General features: G+C 43.5%; 1 protein-coding gene across 3 annotated transcripts; it reads left to right on the forward strand.

Moving 5' to 3' along the window:
• Positions 1–916: 916 nt before the first annotated feature.
• cdkn1d (cyclin-dependent kinase inhibitor 1D) lies at positions 917–22,908 on the forward strand. Of its 3 annotated transcripts, none has more exons than XM_070900407.1 (3): positions 917–1,029; positions 2,216–2,619; positions 19,523–22,908. In XM_070900407.1, the coding sequence occupies exons 2-3, from the start codon at positions 2,223–2,225 to the stop codon at positions 19,579–19,581; spliced, it is 456 nt and encodes a 151-aa protein (XP_070756508.1). In that variant the 5' UTR covers positions 917–1,029; positions 2,216–2,222; the 3' UTR covers positions 19,582–22,908. The 3 variants fall into 3 exon arrangements, with proteins under 3 accessions (XP_070756508.1, XP_070756510.1, XP_070756509.1); XM_070900409.1 differs by lacking the exon at positions 917–1,029 and adding an exon at positions 1,534–1,841; XM_070900408.1 differs by lacking the exon at positions 917–1,029 and adding an exon at positions 1,535–1,837.
• Positions 22,909–23,638: the final 730 nt, after the last annotated feature.

Below are 23,638 nucleotides of genomic sequence, written 5' to 3' on the forward strand. Positions count from 1 at the left end.
AATTTTGGCTATGAGGAAAGATCAGAGATGCTGGGTCTATTTTCTTTGGAACAGAGGAGGCTGAGGGGAGACTAGATTGAGGTGTATAATATGAGGGGCCTGGATAGAGTGGATAGGAAGGACCTGTTTCCCTTGGCAGAGGGAGTCAACAACCAGGGGACATAGATTTCAAGTAATTGGGGGGAGATTTAGAGGAGATATGAGGGGAATTTCTTCACCCAGAGGGTGGTTGGGGTCTGGAACTCACTGCTTGAAAGGGTGGTAGAGGCAGAAACCCTCACATTTAAAAAATACTTGGATGTGCATGTAAAATGCCGTAACCTACAGGGCTAAGGACCAGGAACTGGAAAGTGGGATTAGGCTGGATAGCTCTTGTTCGGCCGGCGGGGACATGATGGGCCAAAATGGCCTCCTTCCGTGCTGTAAAGTTCTATGATTCTATGAAGAGCAGGCAAGTTCTCCCTATGTCCTAGCCAAAATGTATCCTTCAACCAACATCACTAAAAATAAATTAACTGGTCATGCAGTTTGTGAGACCTTGCAGTGCACAGATTGCCTGCTATATTTGCCTACATAATAATGACTGTAAATCAACAATAATTAATTGGCCACAAAACACGTGCTGAGGAAGTGAAAAGCACTTTATAAATGCAAGTTCTTTCTGGCTCACTGCTCATCATCCTACCCTTTCGCTTGTCCCTCTTCCCCCGTTTGGTGGACACCATTGTTTCTCCACACTGTAAAGTACACAGCTTTCCGTAGATTATGCTAGAAAAATGTAAGCTGTGCAGCATGCCGTGCTTCACCGTGAAGTATTATCGTGTACAGTTTGCAGTGCCCCAGTATTATAATTTGTTACTGTGTGCAGCATTAATTGAAGCGCCTGTCTGACTGACAGCTCCAGGGTTGGATGGGATGGTGATGTTATCACGTGGGAAACCTGGAAATCCCAAGATGATCTGGAGGCGGCAGCCGGCCAGCGTGAGGAGAACGGCAGCTCCTGAATTCCCACTACTGTCACCTCTAACGGCGAGTTTAAGCATTTTGTAATTTTTGTTGTCATTTCCCGAAGAGCGGAACAGTTGAGCAAAGTAGTGCCATAGTTTAATGCAAACCTGCATGAGTACTGGACTAACTTTAAATGCCGTTAACAGTGATTTACTTAATGTCTCTGTGGTTTATAGACGATATAAATATTAAATCTATTTTAAAAAACGTTTGCTGCTTTCGAGCAAGCGTGAAGTATTGCACTCGGCGATGGTTTGGTGCAATTGCTGAATTCTCAATGGCGTATCCAATAATGAGCAAGTCAAGTGGACAGAACTAAGGCACGCAGAGGCAAGGGTTTTAAGTGTGCAATCTATTTCCAAACGATGCGAAGTGGGAGCGTTGCTCGGTCCTGTGGTAAAGTGTTTGTGTTTAGCTGTGCGCGCCTGTCAATCAGGGCGCGTCTGACCCATCCCAGCCTCTCCTGAATTGGGCACACAGATGATTATTTATAAAGTCAGCCCAGAGAGAAACGGTTCGTGCGTCAGTGGTTTGGGGTTTTGTGTTTGTAACGGGAAATGCTGCCTGCGGTGTGTGGAATGCGATTATTGCACAACCTACAGTTAATGGGACTTAGCGCCACTGAACCGCTGGCGGGGAAATGCGGCTCGAAGGAGGCAATGCTCAAACGCCTGATGAAAAAGGCATTTAAGCTCCGTCACTGGGTGCACATTGCGGCGAGAGGAGTGGAAGTCGGTGGTTTCAGCACGGGAGGAGATTGCAACTCGCAGACCTGACGGGGTTTGACGCTTAAGCAGTTGTGTGATAACCGAGAAAACCACAGATACTTGTAGGTGCGATTGCTGCAACTTTATCAGACATGCACCGCTCGGTAGATTAATTCACAGAAATCCCCCCACCCTCCTTTCGCGCGCACACACATTAATTCTGCCGTTTCACAGGAATGTGCAATTGCGCCATGTAAACCAGTATTGTAACAGATTGAAGTTGGGAGTCTGCTGCAAACTGTTTCAGCGGCTCAGTTTGTTGTGAATTGCCTAGTGTGCCCTGACTGATGTAATTTCATCCAGTAACTGACACATTCACAAACTTTTGAAAGGGAAAGATCACCGTGGAATAATAGATACGTAATTTTGAGGTTGTATATAATTTTTGCGAAGCTGCAATTTTGAGCTAAAGATTGTCTCCTATATGGTTCTCTGTTCAGGGACACTATGATGGGTCTACATTCTGAAGAACGGAAACTGGAAATAGATCTTAAGGGCAAAGCGAACCATGTCCGAAGAAACTTATTCGGCCCCGTTGATCACGAGCAGCTACAGCAAGATTTTCAGCATTTACTCCGGGCAAATATTGAAGCTGCCGGACAAAAATGGAATTATGACTTCGGTAGGGAAATTCCATCGGAAGGGACCCTTGAATGGGAAGAACTGAAATGTCAAGATGTCCCAGCTTTTTACAGGAGCCGCGTTATCAGTGGAGCGAAACACTTGTGTGGACTGCAGGAAGTTACAGTGAAGAGTAGCTCTGCAGCACTGGACGATCAGAGCAAGGAAGTAAAAGCCCAGGTGACGCCTGAGCCAAAGAGAAGGCGACAGACCTGCATAACAGGTACATGTGGATTTCGTTTTCTTTACAAGTTCTATTCGCTTTATGCAGATTCGCACTATATATATTTTTTAAGTTCTAATTTTCATACATTCTTCAGTTTGGCGATCAGACATGTATACTGATTGACACCAAATTCCACCTTTCCATCACCTCTCTCAACTACTCTGCTGTCTTTGTGCAGTCTGACTGACTTGGACAAGACTTGACTTCATCCAGCTAAACATTGGAAAGACCAAAGAATGTTTTTGGCCTCCACCACAAATTCCATTCCCTCACTACTGACTCCATTCCCCTTCCTTGCCCCTGTCTTGGGTTGAACCAGACTGTTTGTAACTGTGGCATGCCGTTTGACCCCAATCTGACTGTATTTCCTCTCCATCACTAAGATCACTTACTTTCACTCCTGCAACATCACCATCTGCCCCTACCTAATCCACTGCTGAAATCCTCATCATGCCTTGTCACCTAGATTCAATTACTACTATGCTTTCCTTGCTGGCTTCCAATCCTTCACCCAGCAGTCAGTGCGACCCCTGGCCTGCAAGCACCATCTGAGCAGGCCGGGGAGCAGAAGGAGCAGCGTGGCTGCGTACCACACCAGGGAGCCGCATGTGCTAGAGCAGGAGAGCAACGGCAGTGAAAAGGAACGTCATCAAGGTCCAGGTCGGTGATTGGAGCGTGGGCAGGTACATCAGGAGCGGCGAGATCGGGGCGAAGGAGCGGCGAGAAATTGTAGAGGAGCGTGATCGGGGCCCAGGAGTGCGGCAAAGCAGGTCTCCAGTCGTCTTGGTTAATCCTTGCTACTGGAACAAGACCTAGCTCTGTCAAGCCCGTGTGGTGGCGGGTGTGCAACGGCCACCCCACGTAAAAATAATCCACGCACAGGCATCTTCCACACTTCAAGATTTAGTTCAGACCTGGAATTTTAGGTCCATCATTGAAACACCTGTGAACTTTTTGACGTGGAAGCAAGTCATCCTCGATTTGAGGGACTGCCTATGATGATGATGACCCTGTATAATCTCCAGCTCAGTGAGAGCTCTGCTGCTTGTCTGTCACCCCCGTTCTCGCTCACATACTTTGGCTCCTACTTCCCAATGCCTCAAGATTTAAATTTTTATCCTTGACTTCAAGTCCTCTATAGCTTCACTTCTTCCTATCTCTATAACCTCCTGAACCTACAACCCCTTTTCCCTGCCTGAACTCTCCATTCCTCTGACTACAGCCACCCGCTTATTTCCCGCTCTCCGTCGCATCATTGGTGGCCATGCCTTCAGCCGCCTTGGTGCCACTCTCTGGAATTCTTTTTCCAAGACCCTCTGCTTCTCTTCCTTTAAAATCCATCACTTTGACCAAGCTTTTGGTCACTCCTCCATTGACTTGGAGTCAATTTTCCTCAGTCCTCTGTGAAGTGCCTGAGGACAATTTTCCACAGTAAAGGTGCTATATAAATGTAAGTTGTTTATATATTAATACATAATACACTGAACTGTCATTATTGGAATTGCTGATGGATTGTGGATATATACTTTTCATTCTATGATCCACTCCCAATTCAGAAAAACACACTTGGATCATCATCTTCCTGTAACACATCCAGCCAGTCAAGTGCATTTTAAATCGGAAATATTTTGTTCAGTTGTTAAAAATTATAGAGAGCTATTCTAATAGATGATTTGGTCTTTGACGTGGTTAATGCTTGTATGTTCTTTCCTGTTAAGAAAACAGGAGTGTTAGTTTGTGTGTAGAAGTCCTCCTAATTGTATTTTTGATCTTTTGCTAGGAAAATATGATCAATTTGTACATAATACTTTTTTGCAAAATTTGATTTACATACTTTCCCATTTGATTATTTCTATAAACGTCAAATTATTGGGTAGATTTCCACCAGTGCGGACTTTGGGTGGCCAGCCATCGAAATCAGCTGCCCAATAGTCCTGATGGGAGGCTTGGTCCATTTTGAGGGCCAGACCTCATTAGCATTTAGCAGGTGGGTTACGAGCAGAAAACTTAAGCCACAGGGCAGCCTACTTGCTGCAATATTGGGCGGCCTGGCCAGTCACCAGGCTGGAAAAATGTAAATCCCTGGATGGGGATTCCATCTCGGGAGGTGCGTGCTCCGCCCAGCTCTGTCCTAAAATAGCAAAGGGGATATGTCATAGGACCCCACTTTGCATATTAAAAGGGTCTACTGCCTGACTCAGACGGGCATGCTGGCTGGCCACAGTATGGCTGGGTGGAAGATTGCAGTGGCCACAGTGACAACGCGAACTGGGCGTAGGTATTTCCCCACCATTTTAGGACACTACTGCCCTATTTCCTTGGTCGGAAGGCCTCAATCTCTCCCTTAGAATCTGAAAATTAGTCAAATAAGAGTTGTAATTTCAATTTGAAACTTAAATAAATCTCTCTTCTCAGTTTTAAATTTGTGTTTGACAAAATTGAAGTAGCAGCCCCAGTTAAAAGGTAGTTTTAAGTGTAGAGCTTCAAAGCCTTCATCTCTTTCTCAACATTGCAAATGGTGATCTGCTAACTGTTATTCTACTGAGTAGAATCCAGCCACTCTAAATTTCCTCAAGTGCTTAAAGCAGTTCCAATCCACCCTTCAAGTATAATGTATCATTTAAAAAAAAACGTTTACTCTAGAAGCACCATCTACTTTATTTGGATTGCTCTTTCAAAACAGTAGAAGTGTATAAAACATATTTCTTGGAAAAATATGAATGAACTTAACAGAAATGTACTGTGGTTTTCATAGATTGATGGTAATGCAGTTACTATCACTTATGTGAAAGCGTTTATTTTAACAAAATAAATTGGAATTTTGATCTGGGATTAAAATGATTTGGAACACAGCACACAGTAATGACACTAAGTGGTGTTTCACAGGTGTATAATAAGCATTATAAATGGCAGTGATATTTGAATATTTCACATGTGTGATATTTGTACTTCTGTTGGCGTTAAAAAAATCACTGAGAACTGAGGTCATCAAATGAATGAAACTTGTTTAAACAAGAGGTTGGCCCACTGGGCCTCTCTTAACCATTTCAAGAACGGACAGACAGTCTGGTTTAAACCAAATCTGGCTGCCTAATGCCAGGTTGCATTAGTGCCAACATTTTTTTAAACTCGAATACTGGAGTTCATTTTACTATCTCTACCAACAGCTTGTAATTTTCCTATGATTTGTAATACAGCATGTTTTTTATATAAAAGCTAAAATAACAAAGTCATTAATCAGCAAAAAATAACATTTGCACAAAAAATACATAAAGGTTTGCCTCCATGTGGGGGCACTTAAAGGGTTCAAGAACTAACTTGGGGCCCAACTGTTTTGTAGATTTAACAAAAGGTATGATGAGAGGAGTTGATGGTATTTTGGTAATAAATGTGTCGGGAGAAGCATTTCTCCTCAGTCCCCATCTACCTAATCCAGTAGATAAGAGAATACATATTTTGATTGTGGATACATAATCAAACAAAGTTCAGAACAGGAAAAGATTCAATCTATCAAAGCGCACACTACTTAAGTTTTAAATCACATTTCAACAGAGGATTTGGGAAAAATTGTTACTTTTAAATGTTGAATTTTAAAAGCAAAGTGTATTCGCACAAGTTTAAAGAAAAAGGCATGGATACAGAAGGTGGTTCAAATGCTAATTCTTCCACCTCTGAGCTTGCTGCTGCTCGAAGTTTGAAAACTTGGAGGCTTTAGCATTAGTTCTTTAAACTGACAATTGGTAACGGTTAATTAACTTGGTTTAAATCCACCAGTCAGGGAGCAGTTTCTTCCAATCCTCCAGGTCCGTAAAGTTTAAAGAGCTAAGGCTGAAAGTCGCCATTGTGCGCAAAAAATAAAAATAAGTGTGGCCCAAGTTAAAGGAGTTTAGAGCCAATGGGGGTGAAATTGCCCCTGCGCTCCAATTAGGGGCGGTAACCATTTGGGGCCAGGACTTTCTGCGCTCGGTGCAGAAGTGCTGTCGCTGAATAGCAGTGCATTTGGAAAGCAGTGACGGGATCAGTCCAAGTCAGCATGGATTTATGAAAGGGAAATCCTGCTTTACAAATCTTCTAGAATTTTTTGAGGATATAACTGGTAGAGTGGACAAGGGAGAACCAGTGGATGTGGTGTATTTGGACTTTTAAAAGGCTTTTGACAAGAGATTGGTGTGCAAAATGAAAGCACATGGAATTGAGGGTAATGTACTGACGTGGATAGATAACTGGTTGGCAGACAAGAAGCAGAGAGTCGGAATAAACGGGTCCTTTTCAGAATGGCAGGCAGTGACTAGTGGGGTGCCGGAGGGTTCAGTGCTGGGACCCCAGCTGTTTACAATATACATTAATGATTTAGATGAAGGAATTGAATGTAATATCTCCCAAGTTTGCAGATGACACTAAGCTGTGAGGAGGATGCTAAGAGGCTGCAGGGTGACTTGGACAGGTTAGGTGAAGGGGCAAACGCGTGGAAGATGCAGTATAATGTGGATAAATGTGAGGTTATCCACTTTGGTGGCAAAAACACAAAGGCAGAATATTGTCTGAATGGCGGCAGATTAGGAAAAGAGGAGGTGCAACGAGACCTGGCTGTCATGGTTCATCAGTCATTAAAAGTTGGCATGCAGGTACAGCAGGCGGTGAAGAAGGCAAATGGTATATTGGCCTTCATAGCTAGGAGATTTGAGTATAGGAGCAGGGAGGTCTTACTGCAGTTGTACAGGGCCTTAGTGAGGCCCCACGTGGACTATTGTGTTCAGTTTTGGTCTCCTAACCCGAGGAAGGATGTTCTTGCTATTGAGAGAGTGCAGCGAAGGTTCACCAGACTGATTCCCGGGATGGCAGGACTGACATATGAGGAGAGATTGGATCGACTGGGCCTGTATTCACTGGCATTTAGAAGGATGAGAGGGGATATCATAGAAACGTATAAGATTCTGACGGGACGGGACTGGATAGGTTAGATGCAGGAAGAATGTTCCCGATGTTGGGGAAGTCCAGAACCAGGGGACATAGTCTAAGGATAAAGGGTAAGCCATTTAGAACTGAGATGAGGAGAAACCTCTTCACTCAGAGTTGTTAACCTGTGGAATTCCCTACTGCAGAGAGTTGTTGATGCCAGTTCATTGGATATATTCAAGAGGGAGTTAGATATGGCCCTTATGGCTAAAGGAATCTAGGGGTATGGAGAGAAAGCAGGAAAGGGGTACTGAGGTTGAATGATCAGCCATGATCTTATTGAATGGTGGTGCAAGCTCGAAGGGCTGAATGGCCTACTCCTGCACCTATTTTCTATGAATTCAGCTTAACTCCCCTCCAAGGAAGCAGAGAACAATCTCGCGCGCTCCACTTCCTTTGATAGTGGTTCCTGGGGCGCTGCTGGGATGCTGAGTCAAGCTCTGCGTAGCGCTAACGCACTTGAACGTCCCTCCCCTTTGCTTAAAGGGGAGGGCCGCTGCATACTCTGCAAGACCTCTGATGGCCTCCACTAGGGCAGCATGGGACCGGGCCAGCAGCCCGGCATCCAAGACGAAGTGCAGGGCTGCACGATGGTGACCCGGACCTCGCTAGGGCCTCCATCGTGGAGCCGACCCTAGAATTGCCAATCCAAAAAAGATGGTGGCCTGGAGCGCTGGCACCCTTTAATTTGTGCCCCGAGAGTGGATGTCGGCCAGCTTCGCGACCTGCTTCTGCAGTTAGTAGCCTGGTGGGCTCCATTGTGTTCCCATATCACTTTGGGGTTTCTTTCTACACACCAACCTTCAGCTCACCTGTTCTCCTCTGAACACTGAGACAAAATACAGTTAACTCTCCCTGGGAAAGCTGCAAACCCAATACTCTGTACTTCTACGCATCAGTACATCAATTTTCTACACCATGAACTTTTAAATAGTGACAGTTTTAAAGTGTAAACTAGAGAGATTTTCTCAACATTATGTAATGAAATCATAAATATATATAAAGAATGTGTTTGTAATTTCACTACAAATAGCAAATGAAGGAAATGTTTACCCTTTCTTGGTTTGCTTTAAACATTGAAAATAATTAATATGATCTATCTTTTACAGGAAGGTAATTGCCATGACATCAAAAATGGAGTTAAAGTTCATAATTTATAATTAAAAATATGGGCCTAGAATTTTTGTCCATCCTCTACCCATTTTTTAGCATAACTGAGGCAGGAAATGGTTTGGGAGTGCACTCCACAGTTCCTTCCCTCCACATTTGCATCCAGTATGATTTTCCACCAAAATTGATGTCAGATGGCGAAAGGGGAAATGCACGAGCTGGAGTAATAATTTAAATTAATGCATAATGGCGATGTCACAACGTGTCACGTCTTCCGCCATTGTGCTTTAATTTACAATTGATGCAGGGGTCTTGTAGAAAATGGGCAGACAACCTAGAAATGGGGAATCAGTTGAGGTGGAGGTGCCTTCAAGTTGCTACATTACTAATAATTTTATAACTGAACCATTCAACTTGGTTGCTTTTACTATTTTGAGACTCTAGAAGTTGTTAGTTGATTTGCATGGCTGGCTGTCTTGCACATTTGCAGAGACTTACCCATTCCAATCTTGCCATATTGGCATTCACATTGGAATATCCCTGTCTCTACCATGTTGGAAGATTAGGAAAGAAAGACTTACATTTATATAGCACCTTTCACAACCACCGGATGTTTCAAAATGCTTTACAGCCAATGAAGTCACTGTTGTAATGTAGGAAAGCAATAGAGCAGAGCAATAAAGAGAAAACAAGCCGATACAGTTGCACAGGAGGCATCGCCATACCACAGGAACATTCTGCCTTCACCTCGCCCAGAAGCTGGATCGGGTGGGAAAGTTTTTTCCCCCCAGCCGGTCGGGATCTCGCTGTCAACACGTCACCACACGCCTTTCCCCGATGTCTGGTTTGTCAGCACTGAGCAGACCCAACACACAGCGGTGGGTTCGCAGCGGGGGGCCCAATTCAGGTCATTAATGGCTTGTTTAGAGCCACTTAAGAATGATTTTTCTCTTATCTTCTGCATCATTCTTAAGTGGCTCTAAACAAGCCACCAATGACCTGAATTGGCCTACAGGATCCACGCTGGTTGTGGATCACGTCTGTCAAGTAGAGATGGGAGTTCCGTGGCCATTGAATCAACTGTTGAGTTGACAACTTTAAATGTAAAGTAAAAGCACCCATCTTAGAGATATCTTTCCTCAGCCACAAACTCTTCCTCACTGCATTTCCACAACAGATTCACCATGCTGCAAGTCATAACACATGTCTCCATCCAGTCAGACTTCATTACCTCTCACCATTGACCAATCGCTTCTGTCATCTCTACTTCACCTGCCATCTATTCCATCAGCAAGGGTGCCCTTTATACTCTCATCTTGGCTCTCAGAATCTCACCACGATCAGCCCCAACAACACCAGCAGCATCAGGCACACCAGCAGCATCCACAACACCACCAACCTTCTTCACAATTACCTGATGCTGCACAGGGATGGCCTCAAATGGCCAGATTTACTTCACTTGACGCTATACACCCGGCTGCCACACGATGCGCCAGGTTGGAACCACCCCACACCAACATCATAAAGCATCCCTACAGTGCCCAAGCCAGTCCTTTCTGATTCATCACCATTGTGGGGGGCACCATTATGTCTCACCATTTACTGCATCTCACTAAGCCAATTCCAAAGGTGCACACAAATCTGTCCAAGAACGAAAATAAAGGTTTCAATGTTTGACACCACATTAACAGAAACTTTACATGAACATTGCATTAAACACTCAAGTGCTTACCCTTGTGTGTTGCTATTTGGTATGATTGCACTAGGATGAGGGTGTGTGAGGAGTGGCTAGTGAGATGGGAATGTGATAATGTAGATAGATAGAGAGGGATGGGTGGAGGTCCAAGGTAAGTTGGTGTGAGTAAGGATGTGCAGGAGTAGAGTAGGGAAGGCAGAGTGATGGGGATGTGATGAGGCACAGCAGAATGAGGTGACTTTGTACTTGCATTTTCCTGATCTTCTGAAATAATTGGAGCATTGATGGCACTTCATCCAAGTCCTCCTGACCACATCCCTGCTTGTGCCCTCTTGCAATGTGCAACCGGGCTGCATTGGTCTCCTAGGGAGGTCTCTTCCATGCATGGGAAGGGAAGAGGACATCTCTGTGTGCTGTGATGGAGGGAGTCATGGGAGAGCCTGAGTGCAGTCTTGCACCTCTGTGCAGTGCTTGTCAGTGTTTGCAGCACCTCAATGCTGTAGAACACTGACAGCACAACTGTCAAAATAAAGTTGGCCATGGTCCCTTTAAGGAAACCGGCTGATGACTATTCATCAAATATTGTCACCAGACCAGCTTGCTCTGATTGGCTGGCAAACGCGCTGGGAGAGATTAACAAGCCCAAACTAGGAAAATTCATTTCCGATGCCGGAATGGAGCCAGCAGCGGACGGGACCTGCCGCCGACCTCGCCCGCCACGGACCTGCCGAGGTTTGTAAAATCACAGCCTGAGTGTATAGTCAAAATAACACATCTGTATATAATATATTAAAAATCTTCCATCTGTGCACAATTTCTGTTGTTTCATATACATTACTATTTTACCCCTTACATTTTTGTCTGTCAGTCCTATTTCTGTCATATTTTCTATTAATTTTACTTACCTCTTAAGTCCTGTATTACTTGGTTCCTAAGGTAGGTGTCGCTGTTGCCTACTACTTCCCCAGCCTAGATGGCATTGTGGGCCCAGCTTCATACTTTCGAAGGTAAGTTAAATTAAATTTAAACTTTAATTTTTTTGGCTGCCCCTGCTGAGGCCCCCACTGCCAATGGCCTAAACCAGGCCTGCCTCTGCTACTTTTGACCTCTTCCCATTTATTCTCAGCTAGTTCCCTGTCTGCTGCATACTACATTATAGCTTCAGCCACTTTAGTTCTCACCCCCACTGCTTTTGGGCCTTGGGCCTGGCCATCCACTATGCACCTTGCTCCCTATGACTCACTGACTGTTCCCTCTCAAAGCTAGGTTCTTGGTTGCTTTACTGCCTACCTCTGTGCCTTTGAGATTTCAGGCCTGGCTAGTTGCCACAGCCCCCTGCCTCCCCATCCCTGTAAACCCTGACATTGACCCTCTTTGCTTTTTTCCTGACACAAGCTGGAAACAATTAATTTTCTTTCAAATCACTTTTTTTTTAATAAGATAGATGATTTATAGCCCTGGAAGCACTTTTAGGTCAGGCTGCAGGTGGGGAGGAGAGGAAAGTGATGGGTGAGATGGATGGTAGGGAGGGAGAAGTAAATGGGGCGGTGGTAACGGGTCGGGAAGGCAGTGGGAATGTCAGGGTGGAGGAAGCAAGAGAAGGGCATACAAGTGAGCAGTGGTGGGAAGGAGACCGTGTATGGGAAAGGGGAAAGAGCTGGAAAGAGGCTGCAGGGCAAGGGAGTTAGATCTCCACCCGTTTAATTTGCTTTCCAGAGTCACCCGTGTCCTGAAACTTGTAAACCATGCCAGATCCCTCCCCATAATTGCCATTCACCATTTGTGGTTGGAAACCTAGAAACATAGAAAATAGGTGCAGGAGTAGGCCATTCGGCCCTTCGAGCCTGCACCGTCATTCAACAAGATCATGGCTGATCACCCACCCCAGCACCTCCCTCCACACCCCCGACCCCCCCCCCCCCCCCAGCCGCAAGGACCACATCCAACTCCCTCCCGAACACATCCAATGAACTGGCATCAACAACTCTCTGCGGCAGGGAACCCCACAGGCCAACAACTCCCCGAGTGAAGAAGTCTCTCCCAATCTCAGCCCCAAACAGCCCAATGTGTCATTACCCAAACACTCCCCAGTGTTGAAAAATCAGAGGAACCCTTCCATGTTGCTGGAATTTACCTAGTTCCAAGCTGGTACTTGTTGCTTGCCAACTTGCTATGTATCTGGATTTATTTTTTAAAAGTTGAGCAAGAATATTAGACATGTATGTAAAGGAACATATAATAATTAATAATGAAAGTCACTCATTTTATTTTCACAAAAAAATGCAGTCACAGAATTCAATTTCAAAAGCATTGGTAACCATTCCAGAATACCATGTACTAAAAATTTCTCTTTTGGCCCAAATTTTATGTTCCTGTAACTATAAATCAGAACTCGGGCTAAGAACAAGATCTAGCATTAAAAAAAGAAACAGGAGCAATTTCAAATAATTTATGGAGATGGTAAACAGTGTCCCAGCACAGATCCCTGCAGGATACCACTGCCCACTTTCTGACCGTCTGAGAAACTTCCCTTAATTCCTACCCTCTTTTTTCTGGTTTGCAGCCATCTTTAAACTAATTCTGCTACTTGGCCCCTGACTCCACACACTCTGACCTTTGTCATGAGTCTCTTACGTGGCATCTTATTGAAGGCCTTCTGAAAGTCTATGTTTACCACATCCACTACATTGTCCTTGTATACTCTCTGTTATTTCTTCAAATAATTCAATAATGCTGGTTAAACATGACTTTTTAAGAAATCCATGCTTTTTGTTCTATTCTTCATCTCTAGATGTATTGTACGGGCAGGACTGTTACATTATGTAATGGAGAATGTATTGTTTTGCTAATGTTGTGCCTCCTTAAGGCCACAAGTCTAATCATTGTTATATGAACATACAGGTTCAAAGGCCATTTGGAGCTTAATTGTTGTTTGATCAGCAAACTTTGAGATTGAAATGTGCTTGTTGGTTTCAGCTAGGTGCTCAAAGACCTGGGGTGTTCAGATTGTTTGCTCTTCAGGCTGTAGGTCAGAAATGTCTTTTTTTTTCCCCCTTTTTTAAAGTGTGATTGTTAAAATTATCTTTGAAGTTATAGGGAACAGACATGGTGATTCTCTTTATTGCTTAAATGTTAATCAGCCACAAGACATTTATTTAGAATAAATTTGCTTATACTTATATCAATGGATCTCTGGTGACATTGGTCACAGTGAGTCAGAGGACATGTGTTTTATAACAGTAGGGATGTTAAGCTATGTAACACACAAATTATCAGGGCTACTGATTTATAGGGACTGAAAAAATAAAGTTTTTATCACATGGTATTCGGGGATGTTTACTAGTGTTTTGAGAATCAATTTCCACAATTCTGTTCATTTTTCCATGAAAACTATAAATCAGTGGGCTTAACCATTCATTAATGTTGCTTTAGTAAGGATTTAATTTTATTGTGCCTTTTTATAAAGCTCAGGTAAATGGTAAGTGACACATAGTGGATTGGAAGTGGGTATGTGGGGTTTAGCAGTAGTGGGAGGTAGGGTTGTGGGCCTTGGCAACAGTTATAGGTATTGCTGGGCTTCGGTTGGATTGGAGCAGTTCTGGGGTCTAGTACTACCGTGGAGGGTTTGGTTTACTGGGTTTGGCAGATCAGTTGTGGTAGTTCTGGAATCTGAAAGGACTTGGAGTGAATCGCGGGATATGGGAGGGTGCCCCGGGGTCCTGCATGATTGAATAACTGAAGGTCCCAAGCATTAAGTCATTTGGAAATATTAAGGAGCTGGTTTCTGGAAGCATGGGGCATGTTTAGGTGTGAGCACTGAGTGGGGCAGGGGTGGGGGTGATGGGCGTAGTACAGTGTGGCCTAACGTGCAGTGCAACCAGTTTTTGGGCCCTTATGCCTCCCCTCTTCCCCCCCTCCCCCCTCCTCCTCATCTTCCTCAATCGCGTAACATCGCTACCTCCTTCCCCTGCCCTCCCTTCTGACCAGTCTACCACCATCTTTTACCCATTACCGGGTTTCGCCATCTTCTCTGCCACCAGCAGCATCTTAATTCATTTAAAACACAAAAAGTTACTGTACGGGGAGTTGTTTGTACAGCTGTAATAAATTGAGTGTTTAGGATCCTAATAAAGAAAGAAAAAAGACTTGCATTTATATTGCACCTTTCATGACCACCGGACGCCTCAAAGCATTTTACAACTAACTAAGTACTTTTGGAGTGTAGTCACTGTTGTAATGCAGGAAATGTGGCACCCAATTTGCACACAGCAAGCTCCCACAAACAGCAATATGATAATGACCAGATCATCTGTTTTTGTTATGTTGGTTGAAGGATTAATATTGGCCAGAATAAATATTGTGGCGGAGTCTGGTCTCCAGTCGTCTTGGATCCCCTTGCCACTGGACCAAGACCTTATTCCGTCAAGCTAGTGTGCAACGGTTACCCCACGTTAAAAGAATTCGCGCACAGGCATCTTTCACCTGAGTACTCATTTTTAGTGTGGAAGCAAGTCATCCTCGACCCTGAGGGACTGCCTATGATGATGATGATTGGCCAGGATAACTCCCGTGCTCTTCTTCGAAATAGTGCCATGGGATCTTTTACGTCCACCTGAGAGAGCAGACGTCTATTTAATGTCTCATCTGAAAGACGGCTGCTCCGACAGTGCAGCACTCCCTCAGCACTGCACTGGAATGTCAGCCTAGATTTATGTGCTCTTAATATAATATAAACAAACACAGGTGTATGCAAGTAATCGCGGTTTGTTTAATCAAAGTTTTCAAAATGCAGCCACTTGTCTTTTTTTTTTTAATTTTAAACTCAACATTTTCTGATAATAAACGTGGAAAAAATTACAGATTTTAGAATAAATTGATCAAACTTCTTTGTCTCATTGTCTCTGATTTAGACTGTCTCTGAAGGTTACAAAACCCATTTGGTTCAAGTTTAAATGTGAAAGATTACTTGAATTTAGTGTTTAAAAATCCTCACCGGTGGTTTGTATTATAACTCCTATTGTGTTACATAAGATCTAAAGTTCCTTCCTATGTCAGGCCTCCCAGCTGAGTCCTTATTGGAAGTTTCTAGAATTTGAACCCATTTCAATATTGTGTGTGTAGTGTAATATAAAAATACACTGATATACATCTTTCACAATGGTTCTAACTTGGCAGTCGAAATGTAATTGGAAAAGGTAAACTTAAGCAGCCACATTTTATTGTACGAACAACTACCACTTTATACTAATAAACCGTGATTCTAATGGCCCTTGTACATAGAAGTAGTTACATAATTGTGCTGATTTCTCTTGGTGCCAAATTGCCTGTTTATATTGCAGGGTAGATTTGGCAACATTTTGATGATGCAAATGTTTCACCTTCAGCATTAACAATGTGGTCGAGATCTTTCCCAGTGCTGGGCTGACGTCCATATAGGCAAAAATACTTTGGCAAAAGATGGCTGAGAGGACTCCCCAGCTCCAGTCAGACCCAAAATGCTACGAGCCATCAGTGGGAACCATTTAGCTTTCCTATATTTTATCAAGGGCATCTGGTGAAACAGCACTTGTAGAGCTTCAGTGCTTCCAACGGAAAGGAATGTAGTTTAATGACAATACTGCAATACAATGCAATGCGAATGTAAAATACGACGAGTTACTTCAGTTGTAGATTGTTGTCTACATAGGACTTCTGATGTAAATAAATGTAAAGTTATGTTAAAATGAATGGTAGTCTGGGCAGCTGCAGGGATGAAGAGAGTGGGGAAGAGCAGGAATAGAGCAGATCTGGGGGATGTGACTTGTAGGACCAAGACTTAGAGTTGATCATGTGATTTAGTCAGCCAATCAGGTATGTAATTGGGAGGGCCATGGCTGGGAGTGAATCAGAAGATCAAATCAGCCAATCTGGGATAAGTAAAGTGAACTTCAATAAATGGAATGCAATCCCATAAAAGCAGTACAATAATATTATACATAAGATTTAAATGAATTTGCACAAGTACTGGAAGAACCAGAATTACAAATCTGTCACTGAAAGACATTCAGCTTTTTAAACTTTGCTTTTTTTTTTCAATAGTATTTTAATAATTTAGCTGCACCTGTGCCGGGAGCTTGAGGCAGGCTACATGGCATTTTGCAATTGATCCCTTCCTAATTTGAATAGGCTATTTATACTAGAACAGTTTGCCCAGACAGCTTGGCCTGTAGGCTCTTGGATAGGAGTGAGGCAGCAGCTATTTAATGACTATTTCTCACCATTAAACTGCATTTGTGGAAAAAATGGACTAATTGTTCACAATGGTCCAACAGAAACCTGTGGGCAACACTTCTTCTTCTGATGCTGTAAAGGTGGAGGTGCTGCTCCAGGATGTACACCAAAGGACAGTGACCCTGTTCGGGACTGAAGACCACCATCTAATTAAAAGGTCAGGTGGCAGTTGCATGGTCTGATGCTTGCTGCACAAAGGAGTGCAGGCCCACCGGAAGAGGATGATGAAGAGGAAGCAGGTGTTATGGAGGGAGCTGATGTAGAGTCATGGAGATTGGTGTTGCACTGTTTAATTGAGAATTAATTCCAGTAATGGGCACGTCCTGCCACTGGTCAACTTTATTTTTGCTATTTTACATCGAGCTCCCTCCCCACCAAGAATATGCTACATATTCCCTTTGCTCAGGCAAACTGCCATATTTCAGCTCATTTCCTTCACTTCAAGCCTTTCCACAGCCCTTCCCAACCAACTCAATCTACACCAAGGAGAAATAAAAAGGTCAATAGCTCCTCCATGCCTCACAAGGAAAGGTTAGGCCTCCCATGCCCCTCCCCCTTCCTGAACTGACTGGGTCATGCAGGCGAGGCAAAGGTCTTCAATTTGCCGGAATCTTATGCTGCCGAAGTCCCTGCCCACCCAATTCCTATCCGGGTTAAAATTGGACCTAGAGGCTTTCTATTTTTATATGGTATGTTGTGGTTTTCCCTGACTGCATCCTTTCACGACACAACAGTGTCTTGGAATTTTAATCCAAACCTTATACAGCTTTCAAAATATGAACTTTGTAAATTACTAATGCTGAATATTGTAAAGTAAAATTTACAAAACCGTGAAAAATCTCAAGTTGTAATTGTCATTTCCATACTAGTGTCCTATAAAACGACTGATAACTCCAACAGCCTGTTTCTAGGCAGTTTCACACTTGCATATGCACCCTAAATTACTGACAGGTTCTTGTGGCCATGGCAAAAATAGCTGCCAAACTGCACATATTACAGGAGAACATGAAGACTAACTGCAAATACATTCATTTAGAGTGATTACAGAAATGGTATAAAGATGGTTGCAGTGTTCACACGATAATAGCCTTCACAAGTAAGTTCTAACCACATTTGTGAAGAAAATAACCAAAATGATAGACTTATTCGATGTACAGGTAGCAGTATTACATGTACATGTAGAAGTATTCAATGTACAGCACTCGTTACTTTTGATATTTACTTGGATTTCATGATAAATAGGATAGAAAAAGAATAAAATCAATAGCTGGGCCCACAGGTACTCAACCCATTATGGGATCCTAAATGGAGAAGTGTTCTGAGGGGCAACCCCCCACCCCTTGCTGTGGGGTGCACTTGCATTATCTCACAGTCTACAATTTTATTTTTAAAGCTGTAATTTAAAAATATTTTTTTTTAGGAATCTTAAATACTCGCACTGGATTGCTTTACCGACTAAATATAAAAAAACGAATCTCAAGTTTTAAATACTGCTCATGTATTGCAGTTTATTATGCCAGCACAAATGGAAGCTGCAGTGCACCATGTATATTACTGTCGACTGTCGAGTCTCCAGAAGATGTGCCGAGTGGCCCATGGATGATTTTCCCTCGTGTCTGCATCCCTCGCTAGGGAAATTGGCTGGCCTCTGCTGTGCTCAGCACCCACCTGCCCCTAGTGACACAACTGTGATCAGGAGCTCAGCACGTCGGGAAGTGGATCACAATTGTGTCCTTTCACTGCATATCACTGTAGCACAGCATGTCGCCAAGGGTGAACATATTGTTTTTTATTACCCAACCAATAAACATGACTCGCCTGGAGCTGTTGTACTTGTATAGCTGGTCAGCTACCTCGAGTGGCAGGGTGCCTATAATTTTAAATTGAAAAGTATTCTTTGAATGGCCAAAACATTTATGTTCAACTGTTAGTTGTATGAAGATTTTACTTTATAACTGCTTGGCATTTTAAGCAGCACTTATTGGTGTTTTAATGAATGAAGCTGGCTTAAAATAAGGTACTGCTTTCTTTGGGGTGGAGCAGTGCACATTTGAACCATGGGCATGATTTTAACATCCCCCAGTCCCCCCGCCTGCAGGCCTGGAAGAAACCGGGTGGGGGGGAAGAGTTAAAATGAGGGCAATCACTTACCCCTTCTGATCTTGCTGCCTTCCTGCCATATCCCAATGTTAAATTGCTCTTTTGAGCAGGCGAGCGGGATACCCACAGGAAGGCAGCGAGGTCCTGTTTAAATATGCAGATCGGGTCCCGATTATGGAATCGGAACCCAACTGCAGTATAAGTCAGAGGCCTAAGCAGAGGAGCAATGAAGCTTGCCCGATAGGCCAGACCTGTCAGGAAGAGGGATTCTGGGCCAGAAGAGGCTCAGGCAGGTAAGTAATTACATTTCATTTTAGGTTTCCTGGGGCCAAGAGGAACAGCTCCAGGCCTCACAAGGAAGGCTGGGGCCTCTCTCACCCGAGAATCCCTCTTCCCCCGAATGCATCCAGAGCCCCCTTCACCACTTACCTGGCTGCGGCTACTTGCCGCCGAACACCCACTCCCACCACCCGGCCAGATAGTGGATGTGGCCAGGTTTGGGCGGGTCAGCAAGAAAAGTGAGACCAGGCTGTCGAGATCGGCGGGGCTGCCACATCCCTGGATTCACCGCCCGCTAAGGGAGTCATGCACACTGTCCACACCCCCCCCCCCCTTTAAAATCTGAGCCCATGTGTCTTTTTGAATAGGTGGTCCAAAGTGGGCAAAATTATTTCATACATCATAGTAAAGGCTTTTACTGTTACTGTGTGTTGCGTTTGATTGCTGCACTGATTTTGTGTGCTCAGTCTGTCTCTGTTTCTCTCTCAGATTACTATTCTGCGAAGAAGAGATGCACCCGTCCAATCCACCACAGCAGAAAAAAGTAGAATTCCAGGATCGAAAACCTCACGATGGTCTCAAAGGGACTGAGCATCATTTGAAATAAAACTGCCGTGGATTCCTGAAGAAAATGTAGCATGAAGATCTTTTATATTCAAACTTTATAGAATTCTTGTTAAACTACAGATTATCTACGAATTGGGTTAAAAAAAAATGAAGTACAAATATTGAACACCTCATTTTATTTGGACATTTGCTTTTGGATTTTCTATCTCGGACATCTTTTGGATGCTAAAAATAAAGGCTAACCCTTGCAGGACAAAAACAATTAACTGGTCTTGGAAAAAGTCAAACCCAGACTTCTTATTGCTCTTTTTGTTAAAGAAATGATTCCCATCTGTTCTATAGCATAAAGACTTCGTGTGCAAAATGAATTTCAGTAGCAGTTTCCTCATGGCGAACCTCAGCACACAATCTCATTTTTGTTTTTGTTCTTATTTTGAAGCAGTCTTCTTTTGCAGTCCTTTGATTTAGTCTCTACCTTCACATAAATGTATTGCACGGCAGCGCTGCATTGAGGAGTTGTGATGTTGAGGTTGTCAACAGTATAGTCAAATTACAGGCTCTGTCACATTAGCCAAAGATCAGTAATCTCCAATACTGTTGCTTTGAACTGAAAATTAAACAAGCTAGGCTGCCCCAGATAATCTTGAAGCCTGTTTGATTCATCAGTGTAAGGGTGTAGACTGTCCACAAGATTGAAAAGAGCAGAAAACCAAGGAAGCAATTGGAAAGATTATGCACCCCTCACTGGAGCATGAAAGGTAGTTGGGCAGACGATCCCCCCCCCGTCCTCCCCAGAATTGTTGGGAGTCCAATTATTTTTCAGATACTTTTCTTTGAGCCCTGTTTTTTTGTATACCAAGCTTGTTTAAATTTTGGTTGAACATTACTGATTTTTCCATATTTAGGTTTCTCCTACTCTGTTCACCTTTGCAAGAAGAGTTTAACTGTCCAGAGTGGTATTTTTTGGAGAAGGAAAAGATGCCATGAGCATTCTGGTGACTTGATTCTTAACTAGACAAACGTCAAAAAAGGCAATCTACAGATACAGAAATGACACCTCACTTGCCCCATTGTTACCTGTCAGTGTAGTAGGCCGGGGCCATTGGAGGGAGCAGCATGTGGTGGCCCGGCCCGGAAATCAGCACAATCCCGGCCTGTAAGACCATCAGCAGGCCGGGGCCATTGGAGAGAGCAGCGTGTGGTGGCATACCACTCCAGGGAGCAGCGCATGCTGCTGCAGGAGGGCAACGGCTACGAAGCCAGGTCGCTGATTGCAGTGCGGGCAGGCACAGCAGGAGGGGCGAAGGAGCGGCAAGAGTCCGTAGAGGGAAGTGACCGGGGCCCAGGAGAGGCGAGGGCCCAGGGGCAGCACGGGCCAGCCCACACTGCGATATGTATGCGCGCTCTGTGCAGCAGAGCTGGTCCAGTTACTCTTGGGTAATCCTTGCCACTGGACCAAGACCTAGCTCTCTGAAGCACACCAGCCACCACATGTTCAAAAAATCCAAGCGCAGGCATCTTCCACCCTTCACAATGTAGTTCGGGATCTGGAATATTAGGTCCTTCATTGAAACACCTGTGAACTCATCCCATTTTGGCGTGGAAGCAAGTCATCCTCGCTTCGAGGGACTGCCTATGATGATGATGACCTGTCAGTACGGGCATTACCAATTTCTTATTTACAAAACTATTACCAGCTTGCTCAGCTGAATAGAACATGAGAATCCTTCAGCTTCCATGAAAAACTAGAGTTTGGCCATTTTTAACGTGACTAATGTGTAGGAAATACTGTATCAGAATTTTTAACTATCAAAACTACTTATTTCAGATTAACCTTCATCCTTACTCCATAAAATCCTAACTCCAATTTTGTGTCCTGAGTGGCGACTAATTTGTTAGAAAAGGTGTACAGCTTTGTGAATGTTTGCTTTATGTCATTCTGGTTGGACTGATATTTGCCGTAGTTCTATATTCAGTATATAAAGTATTATAGACGTCTACAAACCCAATGAGAGAGAAAAAAATCGGTCATCTTTCTGTCGTCTTCTGCTTCTCTTTTGCTCTTGTTCTCTTCCCCAGTTATCAGCAACAATACCAGCTAACTTTACCAGGAATATTCTTTTTGTCATGATTTTATTTCCTACCCTAACTTTTTCTGTCTTGAATAGTTTCCTTTTCATTCCCTATAACCTCAAACAAACAGCTTCCCACTCATCATTCTGTAGACAAGAAATCGACAACCTGATATCTTAAAACACCTCTACATCATGCTTTTTGTTTTTAGCCAATTAATGCAGAGTTCATTTGATGCTCATCTGATTATACTAAAATGTAAAGACTAGATTCTCCTCGTACATTTTCCCAGGCTGTAACGTTAATGAAGGAATCCCTTATTCTGTCATCAGTCCAGGTAGCAGTGTGAGGGTTAATATTACCATCCAAGTGTTTTCCCCTCTCTAAGTGAGATCTGAGTTGTTGCATTATAGTTAAATCAACTGTCACTTATCAGATCACATGCCAGAGCCCTGTAAAATAAATCAAATAACATTCACAACATGACAATGGAGAGAGATATTTTGATACCTGTAATAGCCGCTGTCAGCAGAAGACAGAGGAGGCGGCTCTGTTCTTTATAATGGGTTTGTCAGTGTCACTGGAGTTAGTGAATAAGTTACCTAGATTTAGAAAAAACAGAATGCCTCCAATGGTTTAATTGGTAAATGCACTGTTTAATGTGGAACATTAGAACCAAGGAAACCCTCAAGTTTGATCCGTGACCTGTGCTGCCGGCACTCACTGTTCAAGTGTAAGATAACCATACCTTTTTAAAAAATAGTTTACCTTTCCAAATTCTCCACATCTGCCTGAAAGCACTTACGTTGGATATTGTTCCATGGGGGCCAGTAGCCTTTTGATACCTCACTCAAATGGCCTTTCTTCATGTATGAACCTAACAATGAGTCTCAGCAGGCCATTAAAGAATTTAATGGATATTAGGTGATCCCATGACATCTGAGCCCAAACCTACCCTCACCCAATATCCATGCATGTGCATTCCAGCAGGGGTCACTGAATAGTGATCGGAACAAGCACCTTCACTGGTTTTATCATCTCCAGTTGTAAATAACTGGCTCATCATCACTGGGGTTGAGGGATCGATTCTGGAAATATTGTGACCTATATGGCTCAGTACAGTATGGCTGTACATGTACCTACTAAACAATCATGAGATTTTTAAATTATATAGAAGAATCTCTGGTATGTGTTGTATCTTATGGTATCTTTATGAATAAAAGACATTTGCATGATTTCTTGTAGCTTGTTACTGTTACGAGGTAATTCATTATTTCACTACTGAGGAATGAGGGTATGTAGAGACTGAAACATACAGTCCTTTGGTGGTGTTGCACAGCAATTATACTGGAAAATTCTTGGTCTCTGACAGTATTGAATAAACACTGCAGCAATGTCACAGGAATATGCAGAATTTGTTTTGATAACAACTGTTTGCAGCTGTTTTTTCAATGCTTTTATGTTGATAATTTGTGCAACACTATACACTATAGAACATTAGTTAGGCCACAGCTAGAGTACTGCGTGCAGTTGTGGTCACCACCTTACAGGAAAGAGGGAACAGAGGAGAATTACAAGGATGTTGCCGGGACTGGAGAATTTTAGCTATGAGGAAAGATTGGATAGGCTGGGGTTGTTTTCTTTGGAACAGAGGAGGCTGAGGGGAGACCTTATTGAGGTGTATAACATTATGAGAGGCTAGATAGAGTGGAAAGGAAGGACCTATTTTCCTTAGCAGAGAGGTCAACAACCAGGGGGCATAGATTTAAAATAATTGAGGCGGGGGGGGGTGGTGTTTAGAGGAGTTGAGGGGAAATGTTTTCACCCAGAGGGTGGTGGGGGTTTGGAACTCACTGCCTGAAAGGGTGGTAGAGGCAGGAACCCTCACCACATTTTTAAAAATACCTGGATATGCACTTAAAGTGCCGTAACCTACAGGGTTACGGACCAGTGGGATTAGACTGG

Source organism: Pristiophorus japonicus, chromosome 15 (genome assembly GCF_044704955.1).
Source record: "Pristiophorus japonicus isolate sPriJap1 chromosome 15, sPriJap1.hap1, whole genome shotgun sequence".
In the NCBI taxonomy this organism is placed as follows: Eukaryota; Metazoa; Chordata; class Chondrichthyes; family Pristiophoridae; genus Pristiophorus; species Pristiophorus japonicus.